Source organism: Mya arenaria, chromosome 11 (genome assembly GCF_026914265.1).
Source record: "Mya arenaria isolate MELC-2E11 chromosome 11, ASM2691426v1".
Taxonomy (NCBI): Eukaryota; Metazoa; Mollusca; class Bivalvia; order Myida; family Myidae; genus Mya; species Mya arenaria.
Genome location: NC_069132.1, coordinates 56,895,918 through 56,914,674, shown reverse-complemented (window position 1 = coordinate 56,914,674; position 18,757 = coordinate 56,895,918). Strand labels below are relative to the sequence as shown.

The 18,757-nt window shown below is 35.6% G+C and overlaps 1 protein-coding gene across 3 annotated transcripts in view; it reads left to right on the top strand.

Annotated features, from left to right (window-relative positions):
* LOC128208851 (WD repeat-containing and planar cell polarity effector protein fritz homolog) overlaps window positions 1-18,757 on the top strand; it is a 26,778-nt gene extending 8,021 nt beyond the window's left edge. For 2 of the 3 annotated variants that reach the window (XM_052912493.1, XM_052912494.1), the window contains 20 exons: window positions 1,188-1,321; window positions 2,083-2,160; window positions 5,219-5,319; window positions 5,509-5,571; window positions 6,144-6,243; window positions 6,910-6,946; window positions 7,533-7,603; window positions 8,177-8,227; window positions 8,619-8,690; window positions 9,280-9,371; window positions 9,542-9,643; window positions 11,151-11,256; window positions 12,160-12,274; window positions 12,678-12,801; window positions 13,610-13,673; window positions 14,021-14,111; window positions 14,622-14,731; window positions 15,272-15,459; window positions 16,344-16,473; window positions 17,489-18,757. In XM_052912493.1, the coding sequence (XP_052768453.1) occupies window positions 1,188-1,321; window positions 2,083-2,160; window positions 5,219-5,319; window positions 5,509-5,571; window positions 6,144-6,243; window positions 6,910-6,946; window positions 7,533-7,603; window positions 8,177-8,227; window positions 8,619-8,690; window positions 9,280-9,371; window positions 9,542-9,643; window positions 11,151-11,256; window positions 12,160-12,274; window positions 12,678-12,801; window positions 13,610-13,673; window positions 14,021-14,111; window positions 14,622-14,731; window positions 15,272-15,459; window positions 16,344-16,473; window positions 17,489-17,533 (1,874 nt within the window). In that variant the 3' untranslated portion in view covers window positions 17,534-18,757. Of the gene's footprint in view, window positions 1-1,187; window positions 1,322-2,082; window positions 2,161-5,218; window positions 5,320-5,508; window positions 5,572-6,143; window positions 6,244-6,909; window positions 6,947-7,532; window positions 7,604-8,176; window positions 8,228-8,618; window positions 8,691-9,279; window positions 9,372-9,541; window positions 9,644-11,150; window positions 11,257-12,159; window positions 12,275-12,677; window positions 12,802-13,609; window positions 13,674-14,020; window positions 14,112-14,621; window positions 14,732-15,271; window positions 15,460-16,343; window positions 16,474-17,199; window positions 17,461-17,488 lie in introns of those variants that run through there. The other variant, XM_052912495.1, reaches the window with a different exon arrangement.

The following is an 18,757-nucleotide window of genomic DNA, read 5'->3' as shown; positions in this document are numbered from 1 at the left end:
GTATCATTTTGCCTGCTGGCATACTAAGAAAAATAAGAAAATAAAGTGTTCTTATGTAACCCTTTAATATCTTATGTCCATATGGTACGTTTGAATGTCTTATAATCTTATGGCATGTTTGAATGTCTTATGTTCCAGTGATACATTTGAATATATGTTTTCTTTGAATGCGTTCAAATTAGGGATGGCAACGAGTACCCGAGTACTCGAGTGCTCAATCGATCAACCGAGTACCAAATCACTACTCGAGTACTCGAAAAACAATATTATTTGTTTTATAAAATTCACCAAATACACGATTTACAGATTAAAGTATCAGATCTGGCGCGGTTCCAAGACGACAATATATGGTCCCTCTTATCCCCGCTGTGTACACAATTGACCCTAATAAATTAATTGACAGTTGTTGTGAGAGTTGCAAACTGTCAACAAAGGGCCCAAATTTAAAACATCACTGATGTCAATTAGCGAAGTTTTGATAGCAGTACATCTCCATCTTCTTACATAATTGTAGTGTATACCAATTAGAGAGTTTTCACCAAACAATGGACGTTGACTCGCCAATTAGTAACGACCGTTACGAGCAATGATTCATGTTTGGGCGTACTTTTTGCAACGATTATCACAATTGATTGGTGGATATCTTAATTCAGGAATTATGCAAACTAATGAGTTAATACAACAATATTTCAGTATGAAAAATTGTCATTTTAAGTATTATTTCGTAGAGTAAACAACTCAATAAATTTATAAATATTTTTGTTCATTGTAATCTCGATCATTTAGACGCTTGAAAATGATCCAAGTATTTCTTTCCATTTATATTGTAGTACATGTGTATGTACAAAATGAAATGAAAAGGACAAATTAAAAGCATGAAACAACATTTTTCTTTTATTGATTTTTCTGGTAAGGTACATAATGACAGTCCTATTTAAAGATGAAATATGCCAATATTACGACCAACGCACACTATACATGAACGGTACATGTATACACGAACTTGTCTTTCCCGAAAACAAATTCAAATTATCCGAGTAATCGAGTACCCGAGTACTCGATCGGAAGATTGTCCGAGTACTCGAGTACCAATTTTACTACTCGTTGCCATCCCTAGTTTAAAAACTTGGTATACCATGGCCCTGATGGTACAAATGCATAATAAATGTGTATGTATAATTTTCCAGCCCTGATGACTGACCAGTTCCTTGTAGCAACGTACTCAGACAAGTCTCGTCTGGACTATGTATACTTCTGCAAACGTCCACCACTTGGGGAGGCTATTAAAAAGCTGGAAAAAATATCAGTCTGGGAACCAAAGGTCTGAGGTTTTGTTGAAAGCTCTTCCGTATTTCAAAAAAAGTTGTGTTTGTGTTATGTCTTGAGCAAGCATGGGATTTGTTGTCATCAGCCGCACGAAAAACCTTTAATATTGACCAAAACTAAAATCTGAGTACAGTCGAACCCTGTTGACTTGAGCTTCCAGGGACAGGTGAAAATACATCGAACCTCGGAAAAATTGAGCCAAACGGGATTTTTTCAACTTCAGTATAAAGAAATCGATCCTTTACATCTTGTTGGAACCAACGATGAATTCGAGCCAAGCGATTTCGACCCGACGGGGTTTGACTGTATGTTATTAACATGCAGTTTGACGCATGTTGTACCAATGACAACAAACTTGTGTAGCAACGGATTGCGTGGTCTTGTAGTATAGAAGTCCACCTCTAACCAAATAAGTTGTTGTTTCGAACCACATCATTGGCACATTCTTTATGCATCTAAAAAAGTGCTCTCTAGCTTTCTGACCTGTATATAGACTCAAGAGTGATTCTTTTCAGCTTAAAGCTGTCGTTACAATTGACATGACGTTGTTCACCCCGATGTTATTTATTCAAACCAGGAAACAATGGAGAAATTTACAAGTCACATGATATCCCTGGACAAGCATGTACACTGACTTGGATCTATTTTGTAACAAACACAGATCATCATGTAGGCGGTCATAACCCAATCTAGCATCACAGCAATTGCGCATCATAAATAAGTCTAAACTTTGAGCCATCTGTGTGTTCATTGCAGGTGACGAACCTGGACATCCCTGGACCAGTAGGGCGGAGGCTTGAACGGAGGGTAGCAGTCAACATTCACCAGGATCTGGTTTGTACAGTTTATTGTTGTATTTTTAAAATCTGATGCAGTTTTAAATTAAGTTTCGATTATAGCTTGTCTGTTTTTAAGAGAATTAAGTGAAGGTATTGTCAAAGCCTCGGTGTCATTGTCGTCTGCAGCTGCAGTGTGCATTAACATTCATTATTAATTTTTCTTATTTTAATGTTACAATTATCACAAATAAGACTTGTGTGCCCATATCTCAAAATTAGAAATTGCTTACATATATGTTATTGTGTTGCTAGCACATCGATAATTACAATAATGTCATAAGGTCTGAATTTACTTGAATTTGTGAAAATGTTGCATATTCTTCATTTTCTTTATTCTATTATTATGCCTATCTAATAAAATACAGTTTATGGAAACTCGTATCTAATAAGCCAACTGTCATCATTCCTGGCACTGCTCATGCCATCAGTGTTATTAGCTGATCTGGCTGTCATACCATCCATAGATTTTTCATAAGAAACACTATGCACTATTATTAATTATACGTTTTTCTAAAATCTAATTTTAATGTTAGTTTTTATCACAAATAAGACTTGTCTGCTTATATCTCATAATGAGAATTTGCTTACATATACATATTTTTTATAATATTGCCAGCACATCAACAATAACAATAATGTCACAAAGGTCTGAAGATACCTGAATATGTGCAAATGTCGGATTTTCTTTATTAATAAAATAAAGTTTATGGAAACTCGTATCTAATAAGCCAACTGTCATCATTCCTGGCACTGCTCATGCCATCAGTGTTATTAGCTGATCTGGTTGTCATACCATCCATAGATTTTTCATAAGAAACACTTTGCCACCCAGTCCTCTCCAAAATGTTTACTCTATCAACATCTTTGTCAATTAATGGTGTACTATTCAGATCATTTCTGCTGATAATCCTGGTCACTCCATTACAATCCTTTTGATATTCGGGCTGACATGTAGCATTGCTTCGGTTTGTAATGCTGGCAATATTTTCATCTGTACGTCCTGTTGCAATATCATTATCATTATCTGTGCATCCTGTTGTGTTATCATCATATGTGCAACCTGTTGTGTAATTGTTGTCTGTGTGACCAGTTGCAATATTTTCCTCTGCACGTCCTGTTGATATATCTTCATCTGTAAATTTATGTGTAAAGTGGTGGTTTACCTTACTTCTGTATGATGGTATGATGGGGTGTTTTTGATCTCCTAACAATTGATCAATACTTCTGCAACTTCTGTAAGTTGAATCACCAAAGTTACCATCTGCGGTAATTGTCTTAAATGTAAACTCAGTTTTACTCTCAGCAGTAGTTTTTTCATTGTCTTTCTCATCACGTTTCTTTGTTCGCATTTCATGACGTTTTCCCCTTTTTGCAACATATCTGTCAAAGCGAGCCTTTTTGTCTTCAAAATGGTCTTTCACACCGGGGCAATCATTGACCAGATATCGAAAGTAATCTCTTAATGGTGGCGTCTGTTGCAGGTTTCTGCCATAAATCTGTCTGAACTTTGACTCAAGCTTGTTGACATCAAGATATGATGAGTCAAGCATTTCAGCCATGGTTCTTTCATGAGCTAGTGTTTTTGTTTGTTTAACAGTCAGACAAACATTGAACTGATAGGGCGCAAAGTTTGTAGATTGAGGGTTCACATGTTTACTTGCCTCATTCGCTTGAACATCCTTTGTTTTCTCCTGTCTTCTGAAAGTTTTAATCCATTTAGACAATACCTTTGGAACCCTATATTCATACAGGGTTACATGCTGGTTTTCAACAAGAGGGCCGAGATGAAACACAAGGATGTGAAAGGTGGACAGTTTGTGGGCGTACATGTACATTAACTGTCTATAGACCGCCGTTGCTGGTACCTGGCCTCGGGCAGTGAACACTACTGTCACAGCAGCCTTCCCGAAACTCGCAACAGAATATGTTGCCTCACTGGTTGAAGTATCATCATCACCATAAGCACCATTGTTTTCATGAGTATGCATTATGCATTTTGGTTGCTGATAACTGTTTTCTTTTGTCTCAGTATTCTTGCCTTGCTTTGGATCTGGTTTGTTTGTAGCTTTTGCAACTTTCTTTTCTCCATTATTCATCACCTGATTATTAGATACCGCTTCTGTATGTTTAGATTCACTGATTTCGTTTTTGGCCTTCAACCGTTTTTCCTTCCTAACATCTTCATTGCTCAGATAAGCAACCCGTACATTATCAGGAAGAAGCACCAGCATGTCAAACTGGACTGTTAATTCAACCTCCCTTCCAAACACAACCACCCTGCCGTTTCTCTCAGCATCAAGCTCCACAAGATTGTCTAAAAGGTTGCACTCCTGCAGGCACTGGTACCCAGTTTCACTGATGTCTCTTAGAGCCTGTTTGGTACCAGCTGTAAAACCTAAGTCCTGAATCTGGGCCTCAAGGCCTGCTACATCCCTCCCTTTGTTGAACCTAACTGTTGGAGAATTCAGAATTATCCTCTGCTTTATGTATGCATGGAGTGCACTTTGACACTTTTCAACATTTTTGAGAGCTTCTTTTATGTTCTCTACTGGTAAAGTTACCTCAACTGTTTTTATTCTGATCAGATGTCTTTCTTTTTCGTCATATATAATTTCATTTTCATCAACACATTTTAAGGCTATTTCAGTGTCTGTATATCTTTCTTTTGACATTTTGTCTGGAATGAAAATGTTTACGGCACCACATCAATACATCATAATTCCTTCTGATTTGGCAAAATAAAGCAGGTGCCTATAACTACTGCCGGAACCTTATTGACTTTCCAATAACAAAATAGCGGTAACCAATACAGAATCATCTGGTTCTTAATCAATTATTCTGGACTGTAAATAATGGATGAACTGTCTTAAAGAGATTGAATATTGGAGATTGACTTCCTAACATATTTTAACTACACACTACAGTAAATAATTGAAGTTTACATAATATATGTATTAGCAGATGCGGGGTTGGTGGAGTAACACCAGTATTAAAACAATTTCATATAGTCTTCATGTTGTTTCAATATTTCCATGGTTACTGTATATTTACAGGTGCTGGTCTGGTGGAGTAACTCCAGTAAGGAAGCAATGCCTTGGTCTCCTATGGCAACAGACAGAGATAGGGCCAACATTATTGCAGTGTCCTGTCATGGGTAATACATTGTTGTTTTAATGCATATAATTCATTACTTCATAACTTGAGGCATTTGTAATAGTTGAATGTAAAGAGCTTATGGCCTGAGAACAAAATATTTCTAACATGCGACACATAATCATTCTAATAAAGATTTAATCATATGTATATTATGAAATATTACTTGTAACTTTTTTTCTCTTTTCAGACCGAATATTGATATTATGACCTTTACGAGGACAGAGTGTGACCCTGTTTCTACAAAGTTCAGGTAGTTTTAGAATTGATTACTTCTAAATAATTATTCTATCTTACTTTTAATAAATGTTTCGTGGGGTGAAATGGCTGCATAAATTCAAGAATGTATTCATGATTTTGTGTCGTCTGTGAAGCATGGATTGCACATTAGGATTGCTTTGTCCAGCCTTTATGTCTATGCTTATCACTTTTCCTCTATTTTATGTCAATAGGATAGGTAAAAAAGTCCATTTTTTTTCATCTTTTACTTGAAAAACCATGGACATTTCCAATCAATAACTTTTGAATGACTTTTGGTAGTCTTCAAACTTGGTACTGATCAATGTTGCCCCTTGTTCAACTAAAAAAAAATACACACCTAAACAAATAAACGTTTGCATTTACTCACGTTGTGCCTAAGAATACATTTTACAGAGGAATGCTGCTGTTTTATTTTAATTATAATGGTTCCATTTTAAGACTTTGAAACATGTAAAAGCAACACAATCCTAAAGTAAGCTTATTTGCATGTAATGTAATGTGGGATTTGTAATTGTCCGACGTGGTAACCACCAATCAAACTTTAATGTTTTTATTGTTTTTCAGCCAGCTACATGCCTACCGATTCTACACAGTGGAACAGGGTATGGGGTCTGCTGGAGAGACGACAGTGAAGGCTGCAACGTATGAGATTGTACAGAACAAGGTGGGAACCCGGGGTGGTTTTATGTTATACATGTTCTCATGTATCTCAAGCTTGATTTTGTAAATAGATCTCAGCCGGAATGAAGCAATCATGGGTTTGTTAACCATGTATAACCCAGTTTTAGTTTCCATTCTGAGGGACAAAGAGAATAGCGCATGGTTTGGTAATCTTAGGTCGGGTATGTTTTGGAAGGTACCCAGATATGATTTTAAAACCCCTTACTAATATAACAATACAATCTAATGTTTGGTGTGTTTTTTTGAGTTTCTTACACCAGCATTGTTGCCTGTTGCTTGAAGTGAATGAAAGGTTGTTTCTTGTCCATTTGCTCTTTCATAGATGACGTTACACAACGTGACTGAACTCTTATGAACAGAGATGGCATATCATCTTACCATTTTGAGAAATGATGATAAAGAAATCATTTATTAATTAGTTTACTTTTCTATGTTGTGTTAATTCTGCGGCATGAAAGGTATACCCGGGTACCCGGGGGTAATTGATGATCGTTAAACTGGTCGAAAAGTTCTATCCGTTCATGACCTTCACGTGGGAACGTACCATTTGTGGAGGTCGAGTTCATGAACATTCTCAACCTTGCTGATTTTGTAATTCATGTTTAATATATACATGATAAAACTGTAATACAGTATAACTTCTTTTCAGATTCAAAGAATATCAGTGATCAACATTGCTCTCAAAAGTAAGTTGAAGCTTTTTGACCGATTTAAGGAATTTTATTCCGACTGATGAGTAGTGGCATTTTCAGGAGCCAATTTAAATATATCGACGCGTTATTCTTACAATTTATAATGATGAAACATGAGATTATATATCCCTGTACTTGTAAAAAACATTATATCTATTAGTGGTACCATAATGTCTAAAACACTTAGGTTTTTACACTTTCCAGTAATTGAATGTTCTATTTACAACACTTGTTCATTTTTTGAAACATTATGACCGATTATTTGAAAGTATTAACATGTCAGATAGAACATTCTAAGAATAAGGCAACATAATAAGCCAATACTTTTATCCTTACCCCAGTGAAGCATTATTACTTTAATTTGAATATTTGATTAATGTTGTTATTGTGGTATGCAGCATTATCAGATGGTCATGCTTGACTTGATTTGTTTTATTGGAATGAAAATATTGCAATGTGGATTTTTCATATATATGACAATGATGATATTTGAGCAATGTGTTTTTATTGTTTGAATAATACATATATACACCATATATATATATATATACCATTAGTGTATGACTGTCTGTATAAATAGGTATGGTTCAGTGTGAGGGACGCAGTCCAGGGGAAGATAGACTGGTTCTGGGGTGTGCAGACAGCACTCTGGTTTGTAACCTCCCTTTAATTATTGAACAATTTCTTGACAAATTATGAGAAAGTGAATGTTGCATTCTTAGATAAGGTGGTATTAAGTCGTTTGTGGCCTGAAATTATACAGCTGGAGGTAATGATTTTTTATTCCTAGGAATCAGGGGGCAGTATCACCAAGAATTCTCAATCTGAAATCTAAGGTGTAAATTATCTCATAGCATACATGAATTACTGATGCTTTAAAATATTCCAATGAATTTATGTTGAATTTAAGCTATTGATATTCATTGTATATGTGTAGTTGTTTAGCTGTTCAATATTCATGGCATACATGAAGTACTTTAGCTATTAATATCCATGGCATACATGAAGTATTTTAGTTATTAATATCCATGGCATACATGAAGTATTTTAGTTATTAATATCCATGGCATACATGAAGTATTTTAGATATTAACATTCATGGCTTACATGTAGTTGTTTAACTGTTCAATATTCATGGCATTCATGAAGTACTTATAAAGCTGTTAAATATTTCAAGGCATTCATGTAGCATACAAGTAGTATATGAGTTAGTTAATGTTTCAGGTGATCTATGATGAGAATAAGAAGGTTACACAGATGACCCGGGCTGGGTTGGTAAGTTATGGAGATAACTTGGCCCGTTAAAGAAAACGCCGGACTTCATGTATAAACAGTCTGCAAAATAATTAAAATGTTGAGAGGCAGATACTGTCAAGTCTTTATTTAGACGCATACCTTCTAAAGATCGTGATTCATGAAATAAAAGCTAAAATGACAATGAGGCAGAAGGGAAATTTGAGATCAACTCTGACTTTCTTTAGGCCTGAAAAATTAAAAAAAAGTCATTTACAGGAAATATTTATACATCGAAGTTTTCATTTAGATAACTAAAATTTACAAGTGTGAGAGTCCGATTAACGTATAACTTTAGAAAAATAAATCACAAAATATATGTATAATGTGATACACACAAGTCTTATTTTCCACATTTGTTCTGTTGTTCCAGATCCCCAGTGTGATAGCGTGGCACCCAACTGGCACAATATTTTATGTTGGAAGCGCTCGAGGGGATATACAGGTGAGATATTTGTGCTACAGTCATAGACTCTGTCCTATCAACTAATGTAATGTACAATTACTTCTTCGATTTGCTAATTTTGTTCATAGACGTCGATATTTATTTCAAAACTAATCTTTTAAATAATTATTGACTCACGGCTTTTTTGAGTTTGCAGGAACAATGTTCAGTTGAATTTGGACATTGACATTTGAACTGAAATACAAAATACAAACATTACAGGCACTTTCATTTCATTTCCAATCAATTACTTTTTAGGGTCTAAATTTAGTATGCACATTGAGAATGGTGACTTCGCCTGAACAATTATGGCAGGCAACACATCAGAATTTTGGAATTGTATTTTTTTAAGGGATTGACAGTGACCTATAGTAAAGATATTTACCTCTCACCCAGGGTCTCTAGGTTCTGAGTGTGCCAAGAGGCACTTTCTAATGTCTCCTCAATATGAACTCTTGCACTTCTATTTCTGAAATGGACTTTAGCATAAAAAATATACATCATCTGTCTGTGATGCTCTTGTGACAGCCCATAGCTGATTCCAGAATTTATCTATACTGATTTACCAACGCCCTCTGTTATTTTACAGGTATATGACATTGCTCTGTCCCCACTGAGGTTGCAACTGTTGTCAGAGGAGCCCAACCCCCTGAACATCCTTCCCACCGCCAGATTCTTCAAGTTAGTGAATTTCATTCAAATCTTTTTTCTTAAACATTGTAGGAGTTCTTGTTCAGGCAAATTGCGCGTAGTTTAGAATTTATTTTTAATTAATATTTGACGATTGTAAAATGATTAAACTGATTGGTTTTATAAATCCTGACCTGCAGCCAATCAATTCCTCAATTCAGGTCTGCCCCGACCCTGAGGGAGCTACAGTGGTGTGCGTTTGACCCTCAGGCTGCTGACTGGCACGGCGACTACACCGATGCACTCGCTCTCATCTATGATAGGTCAAGTGGAAACTATTTATTGCATAATGTGAATCATACACATTTAAGCTGGACTTTCTAAGAATAAGGAGGGTTATACTACTCGCCCCAGTGTTAGCATCTGGGTTGGCATCGGCGTTCAGTTCAAGTTCTAAGGCAAGTTGGCATTTTCACTTATAACTCCAATACTTTCATTCACTTTATACTTCACACATTTGTTAAGGACCATCATGCAATTAGATTCAATAACTCAATAAGAACAAATCATGGCCCCTGATTGACTTGGGAACTTAGGTTAAAGTTTTAGGGCACATTGTGTCAGGTCAAAATTTTGGGGGAAATAGGAATTTCCACTTTTAACTCCTATATCCTTCATTCAAAGGACTTCATACCTCACACAATTGTTAACAGCCATCATACAGTAAGGATACATAACTCCATGGTATTCAGTACAAATTATTGCCCTGATTGTCTTCAAAAGTTTCAGGGCAACTTGGCATTTTCACTTACTTTTCCAATACCGTTCATTCAATGGACTTTATATTTAACACAGTGGTCAAGGGCCATCAAACATTAAGGCCCGTGAACAACTTGGAAAATTTGGTTAAAGGTTTAAGGCAAGTTGGCATTTTCATCAATAACTTAATACCCTTTATTCAATGGACCTCTAATTACACACAATTATGTTACATTACTCCATGTCATCTTAAATACAAATTATGGCCCTTGATCCACTTAAAAAGTTTTATTAAAGTTTTAAGGGCAATACGGCATTTTCACTAATATCTCCAATACCGTTCATTCAATGGACATTATACTTCACACAGTTGTCAAAGGGCATCAGACATCTAGCCTGCATAACGCTATATTATTCTAAATATGAATAATGACTATTGTTTGCATTTTTTACTTTTCACTTTTTTCTTGATTGTTTTAACAGGCACATAAAACGTCATCAATTTATTTATTTCAAAGACCAAGCGGCGTATAGTTTAGCGTGCTGTGAAAGATCTTGTTTATATCTTAAATTATTCAATGCATTCAGAATATTCTAGAATCGAGAGTCTCCAACCACTCCCTTATGGTGAACCTTGTAAATATGTAACTATATTAAGCCGATAGGATTGTTGTTTGCAGTTTTAGAACTTACAAGTATTTGAGCGTTTATGATCGTATCAGGTTTTAATGGTGTTACATTTTGTTCTACATAATAAATATACAATATCCTTGGCATTAATAGCAATTAATTAAGTTGAAGTGGTGCAATAGTTACTACAGGGACTAGCCGAGCATAACAACACAGCAATATCAAAATTCATAAAAATAATCTAACCATTCTCAATTTGGTTTAAATAGTTTTATTAATACCATATACTTCTTGGCAATAAACAATTGTAAATAATGATTGTATACAATCCATTGAAAATACTGCTTAAAACGTAAATATTGATAAATGGTGTACCAGTGTATGCACTTTTAAAGAAAAACTTGTGTCTCTGTATTATAATATCTGGTTGTGTATTTACAGAGGCCCTGTTGGGGTGTTGCTGATGCCGCTGGGTGTGGTCAGCAGAGAGAGGTTCTCCTGTGTGGAGCTCGTCAAGGAATACATCCGCTCCAAACAACTCGAAGAGGTAATGCATATTGTTTAGTATGCAAATTGGGTATTGCATTAACAGCGAGTTCCCGTTGATGCTCAGGTACTAAAGCGAGGGGTCGTGGATTAGATCCTTACCATTTGCATATAGCATTGTATGCGGTATGTTACATTTTACACCCCCGAGTAAATAACTCGCAGTGTACGATATGCCTCAACGTCAATTTTTGAGCCTCTGAAATAGGAAACTGTGTGCTATTGACTGGGCGTCAGGACACTGAATGTTCAAACTGTCACCCCGTTTCTGACTGCTATAATGTTTCTCTCAAGTCCCTAGACCGTTTCCCTGCTTGGTGCTATGGGCTGGGCAGACTGGGACACTGGAAAGCCAGGCTGTTACAGTTGTCTTACTGCTATCTTGTTAAATGGTTCTCTATTGTTCTTAGGCTTTTTGCCTACTAGATGCTATTGGCTGTTCAATGCTGGGACACTAAAATATTTAAGCCGTTACAGCTGTCTCACTGCTATACTGTTAACTGTTTCTCTATTTGCACCTGTTACCCTGTTTGGTGCTTTTGGGTCGGCCACGCAAGGACACTGAATGATGAAGCCGTTACAAATGTCTGAATGGTATAATAGTTCCTCTGCTTTGTGCTATGGACTGGGACATAGAAGGAGCAAGTTTTAACAGCTGTCTTACTATAATGTTTAATGTTGCTCCATTATTTTTCCCATTGTCATTCCCGTGTATGATGCTATAGGCTAAGCAATATAAGGAACAAGCTTTTACAGCTGTCTTACTATAATGTTTAATGTTGCTGCGATATTTTTCCATTGTCGTTCCCGTGTATGATGCTATAGGCTAAGCAATATAAGGAACAAGTTTTTACAGCTGTCTGACCACTATAAAGTTACATGATTCTCCACATATTTTCCACAGGCCGTTTCCCTGCTTGGTGCTATGGGCTGGGACACAGATGGAGCTAGCTGTTACAGCTGCCTGACCGCCATTGTCACCCACCTCCTGAAAATGCCACTCAATGCTGAGAGGGAAGGTGAGATAGTAATGATATCTTAATTGTTTATGATTTGATGTGTTGTTTGTTGTTTATTGGATGTGAAACAAGATTCGTTGACAATCAGAATTCGGTCTGTACACACAACCGTGAGTTTGTTTGGTTTGCACCAACATAATGGACTTCCTTAGGGACCATAGTTTCCCATGCATCATAAGAAATGTTTTTGTTTCATATAGTGCTTATGGCATAACTTGAATAATGTTGTGATAAGTTCGGTAAACTAAACAATTTGGATATAATAAGGCAGATACTTTGTGTTAAAAACAAATTAAAGCATTGTTTTAAATGAAGGTATAGTTTTGTGAATGTGAAATGAGTTGATACATAGTGATTATATCAGATGATAATGTTCCATCTTCACCTGTTTTCCCCCACACAGTTCAGTTAGAGACGGCCATGGGCACGTTCTATGCCCCGAAGCGTGCGTTGTCGGAGATGACGATTCTCGACTATCGAGACCCAATCAGCCGACTGGCGCGCAGATTCTTTCACCATCTTCTGAGGTTAAAATCTATTAAATCATAATTCGATAACCCGTTTCCTTTTTAAGTATGGGGTATTTGAGTCTGACTGGAGACTGCATTGGTTAAATTTTGACAATTCAAGGGGCATAACTGGAGTGCATTCCGACTGATCATCAAACTCATCTGAGATTGTGCCAATAAGCATTGCTGCCTTCTTCATTAAGACTGGAGGATAAAGGGTTAGGGTAGAAAGCTAACATGAAAGAATGATGACACCAATGCTTACGATGCCACTGGAAAGCCTACTCCATATGTGTCTTCAATACAACGTACAAATCTCTTTACCTCGTGTATGAAGAAGAAACATTCCGTTGACATTATGCTTGGAAGCATTTATTAAATTATCCTATGCTGTTGAACTAAACAATCACTATTTCATTACTGAACAAGTTACCAGTAATAATATAAATTTGTGTAACAGGGCCCCTTACTGGTTTTTAAGCCATGACCCTCCAATCTAAGCAAAACAGTTCTGATTTCAGAGCAAATCTGTCAGTGCCTTGCCTATTTTGTCAAACAATTCTTGATAAACACACCTAGTTTTATACCTTATTATGTTGTTTGTGAATGTGTGTGTTGTTGTTCTGAAACATGGAAAGGGGTTTATGATTAAGCTTTCGACTACTGGACTTGTTTCTGTAGTTTTTCATACAAATATTATACATTTCAAATGTGTAAATGGTTTTGTTTATACATGGTCAAATGCTTAGAATAATCCATAATCTGAGACTGTAATTTAAAGAATAGAAACATTATATTTCATGTTTCAGTCTGGTTCCTTTTTCAGATATGCACGATTTGATAAAGCCTACTTGTTAGCTGTGGATATTGGTGCTAGAGATCTTTTTATGGTAAGTTGAGCAGACAAAATAGTAACTTAAATAATATTATTATTTGTAAAATGATAATATTTATTCATTTTGCCACAATATAATATACGTATAGATGACACACACCAGATTCTATGTGGTTTAAATCTGATTATTTATTGTAATATCATGGAGTCTTCTCAACCTGCCTACTGCTGTTTAATTATTTTGATATTTAGTGTTTTTTTGTTGGGAGAACTTGACAGGACCTGGTGAACACTATTTGAAATGGTTCACACTGTTTTTCATTCTTTATTCAATTTTATTTATTACTTTTGACTTTCTCTCTTGTATTGGACGTGTCTGTAATAATATGTTGTCTGATATAGGATATTCACTATATGGCGCTAGACAAGGGAGAAACAGCTCTGGCCGAGGTGTCACGACGTAAAGCCGAGCAAGTAGACTCGGAATCATTAGGTAACCATTACTGCTTTATTTAACAAGTATGTGGTACATTTGTAGGATGAAAACTTCACAACTAAATGTATACTTAATCAATTAAATTATCTCCATTGTGATGAAAAATTAGCTTTATTTTGATGAACAATTTGCTGCTTTTTTATAAAATATAAGCAGCCTTTAAATATTATGATGAAAACATAGCTTTATTGTGATAAGAAACAACTTTTTAAATACATGTATTGTGATAAAAAAGAGTTTTTTTTAGTATTTTGATGAAAAATAGTTTTATTTATGATGAACTTCATACACTAACATATCCTGGGTAGAAACCAGTCCTCTTGTGCATTTTGAGGTGCTCAAGGACTTCACTCCTATTTGTGATCAAAAATCATGATCCCATGGGTAAATGATGGACACCAGCATTGTCATGTTTCACAGCCAGTACACCAAATCTGCATACATTCTACACAATGATTGAATTTATGGTCACAAAGCTTTGGTAACCCTTGGATGTTTTTACTACAGCGGACAGTTTTGACGATCACTTGCCTGGGATGGAAGGAGGTTTCTACCAGCATGGCAACAACTCCCATGTCAACTCTCATGTGGGCAATGGAACGACTAACAGGGTACAGGTAGTAACCCCAACTTTTATATAAGGTTATAATGGTATAGGTTTCTGCCTTTTACCGAAGAGTTTGTTGGTTTGATCCCCACATTAATATGGCCTCTAAAAAGGACACCAGTACTGGTTACTACCCAGGAAACAGACTCAAATATGAATCAGGTTTGAGGTTGTTCACGATGGTACTAAAATAAATAAGTTTAAACTAATCAGGGGCGTAGCTAGGGTCTAAAGAGCTTGTAGGCCCGATGATTCTATGTGAGTTTGTGGACTTTTATATGCATATTACACACACTCAATTATACATTACAATTGCAAAGATAACAATAAAACCAAGCAAAACACCCTGTACGTAGTTTAAAAATACAACACCAAAATTTATTTTGTTAAAATAAAGCAGACTTTTGAGATGTTCAAAGTGTTTGAGTAGTTTTTGCTGCATTTTTGAGTTATACAAATTTTCCAAAAAAGTTGTAGGCCTACAAGGCCAATATGTAGCTACGCAACTGCTAATAGATAATTAGATACCATTTACCTTTCCACATTAAAGATTCCAGTATCGAGACAGCACCCCTGGCATCATGAAGCAGACGGTCAGGGTGACCAGGAGCAGCTTTCCCACAATTCTTTACACTCCCAGAATGCAACAGCAGTATCTCAAAATGCAACAACCAGAGGAGAGAATTCACAGAGAAGCAGGAGTGGGGGAAGGAGAGTCCAGTACAGCGACCAACAGTTGTATGAATTAGTTGTTCCATTTAGTTGTTCCATGTTATTGTCTGCCCTGTTTAATAGCTGAAAAGTATCAATACAGGAATGAGAATAAAGGGAATTATGATGATAGGCCAGTATATCATTTTATTTTATTTTAGATTTGGCCAAAAAGGTTTTAACTTATTCGTCATACCATTTGGGAACATGTAAATACAATGTTATCCTAATAACATGCATAACGATAATGTTATAAAAGAGTGTAGAATTAATTATCACACTTGAAACTGGTGGAAACATTTGTCTGACTGGATCACCACCATTTAAAATCTCGTGCATTCTAAACGCCTTGTTTGTAAGCCATTATTCATTAACCAATGTACTAGGTAAGAAAGGAGTTTGTTAATCTAATCAATACACTTGGTGAGAAGTTAATGTGCTTGTATTTCATTGAAAATACTTGATGAAAATGGTGATGAAAATTAAACTAAACAAAGAGGACGAGCATGATTTAAAGTATTCAAGGTGATAACACATTTGAAACATTTAACAAAATATGTTCATAGCAGTAAGTTAAGAACATCTGGTACATTTTTCTTCTACCAGAATACATACAATATTCACTGGGTTCATTTTTCTACCAGGGGTACAGACCTGATACACATCTGTCACTGGGTATTTCTACCAGGAGTACAAACTTGATACACAATATTTACCGGGTATTTATTTCTACCAGGAGTACAGGCCTGATACACAATATTCACCGGGTATATATTTCAACCAGGGCTTCAGGCCTGATACACAATATAAACCGGGTATATATTTCTACCAGGGGAACAGACCTTAATGCTCATCTCAATAAATACAGTACTTTTGATAAACATTATTCACCGGTTATTTATTGCTATCAGGAGCACAGACCTAGTGGACCTTGACGTGAATGCAGACCTAATCAGCGACTACACTGCCGCCCTCGGAGATCAAGCAGGATGGGGTTCTGCCGCTGGAACAGCAAATAGATCTGGAAACGCTAACAATGGGGTGTGTAATACATTCATATAGCAGTAGTGGTGTTCATTCTAAAAGTAAGCACACGAGAACCATGTAAGTAAGGCAACTGATACAAAATATGTAAATTTTAGATGCCTGACAAATCAATATTATTTTGTTGCATATGAAACGCTTTTATGTGCAAAAAATAAAGAAACAAAAAACAGACATGGAAAGTATTTTTAGCTTTGAAAATTGCAAAACAGGCCCCAATTTCTTGAAACTTCTTAAGCTTAAAGGCTTAAGTAGCTTATTTCAATTAGCCAAAATACATACTTAAATTAAATTTGGATGAATGGTTTATTGTGATTATTTTAATGATAATTCCTATCAAAAGTATAAACACTCTTTAAGAAGTTAATATTATGCAATTTATTTAACACCAAAAATAGTTAGCTTAGCTTAATCCTGTTATAAGGGAAGTTTCGAGAAATCGGGGCCAAGTCATTTCACGCCCGATTTCAGTAGAAATAAAGAGCAAAAATACAAACTACAATAAGCGTATATAGAGTGAATTTTTAGTCTTTTATTTTACATAGTAGAATCTAGTACACAGCAACTATTATTCACTTCTTCGTTGTATTTAATGTTTGATCAAGGCTCGCATATTATATAGATGTCAAAAGTTGAGTTACTATCGCAATAATCTGGCAAAATACAAACTTTTTTCTTCAAATACGGATGTGAAAGTTTGATTCTTCTTTTTCATGTCACCAGTACTAGGAATATTTTGGAAATTCGCCTAATTTTAACATAAAAGGTAAACGTTGTTGCAAATATTTGTAAATTGGTACAAATACAATTCAATGCAAGTAACATTGATGGAAGATTACATCGAACTTTATTTGTACCAATACCATTTTCATGACCTGCTATTTTCATGTGTTTTTTTCTCAAACTACCAAATTTACCCATTCACATGTACAATGTAAATTTACTGGAAACACATATATAAATTGGCAAGAAAAATCACTGTGATGTCAATAGTTTGTTTTATTTTCAAAAGGGAGAACAGAGCAGTGTGAAGGTCTTCCGGTTTGGTGTCGTTTGACCTGGGTAATAGGATGAACATCTTTTGGCTGTTTATTGACCTGAAACAAATTTGGCAGATGTGTTTCATAGGGAGTAACCATGGTCTTGGCTGAACAATTGTTTTGGTGAACTGTGGTCTGGGTCATTTGTGCAAGATTGGCTTGGTGGTGTTAGACCTGAATCATATGTGCAAAATCCGTTTTGTGTAGTGTGACCAGGTTCTTGGCTTAACGATTAGTTTGAAGTTGTGAGGCTGGACCATGTTTGCAAGATGATCCTTATGAGGTTTGACCTGAGTCAAGTGTGTAAGATTTCTCAGATGTTGTGTGACCAATATCAGTGCTACAGTGTTCAATATTGTGGCTATTGCATGATCATGTACCTATTTATTAATGATACCTTACTGTAGCAATTGACATCATTAATATGTTATACATCATGATAATTGCCTATGTCGAAATTTGCAACAATTATATTTGTAACCTATGTAATACGAGGGTTAGCATGTTGACGAAAACAAAGTAAACTCTCATACATGGTACAATGTGGCTTTAGTGAACTGCCATTTTACAATATTATTATGAATACATGTATTCTATTAAAATTCTGTGTTAGCATTCTATTTCATCATTTTAAATGTGTGTTTATACGATGTGGGTATATTTAGTGCTGCATTGTGAATACTGGAAAACCGTCCATCTACTCTGTGATATAAGATGATTGTGAACAGCATTTACAGATTGTAAACGATGTTTTACAGTTGTACATCATGACATTGACATGTTTTGATTTAAGTTTTCGATCTTATTACATATGATACATATACGTATATGTATAAGTATTGTTTTCATAAAGATATATGTTACATTGGCCTTAGTCTGTAGTTTCTATTACGCCTATATTTATATGTTATCTGTCAATTATGTATTTTTTTAACCAGTGACAGGGCGACCACTTATTTTAGTCTTATAGCAGATGTAACAGGGGACTTTGCCTCTTAACTCGGAAACTGTACATCGGCTTTTAAAAGTGAGGGTTGGGTTATAAATAACTATGACTGGGTACAAACCAATATCAATCCACTAGTGAATGGTGACATTTCGAACAAGTTGGCCATTTTTGGAAAAGCACCAAATATTATCATCTTCTCGTTGTTTACAGGTAATCGTTTGTTAAGGTCATCATCTGTTAATGCTCCGGTATCTTGTTTTGTCTGCATTCTTGATTAAATGTTCACATTCAA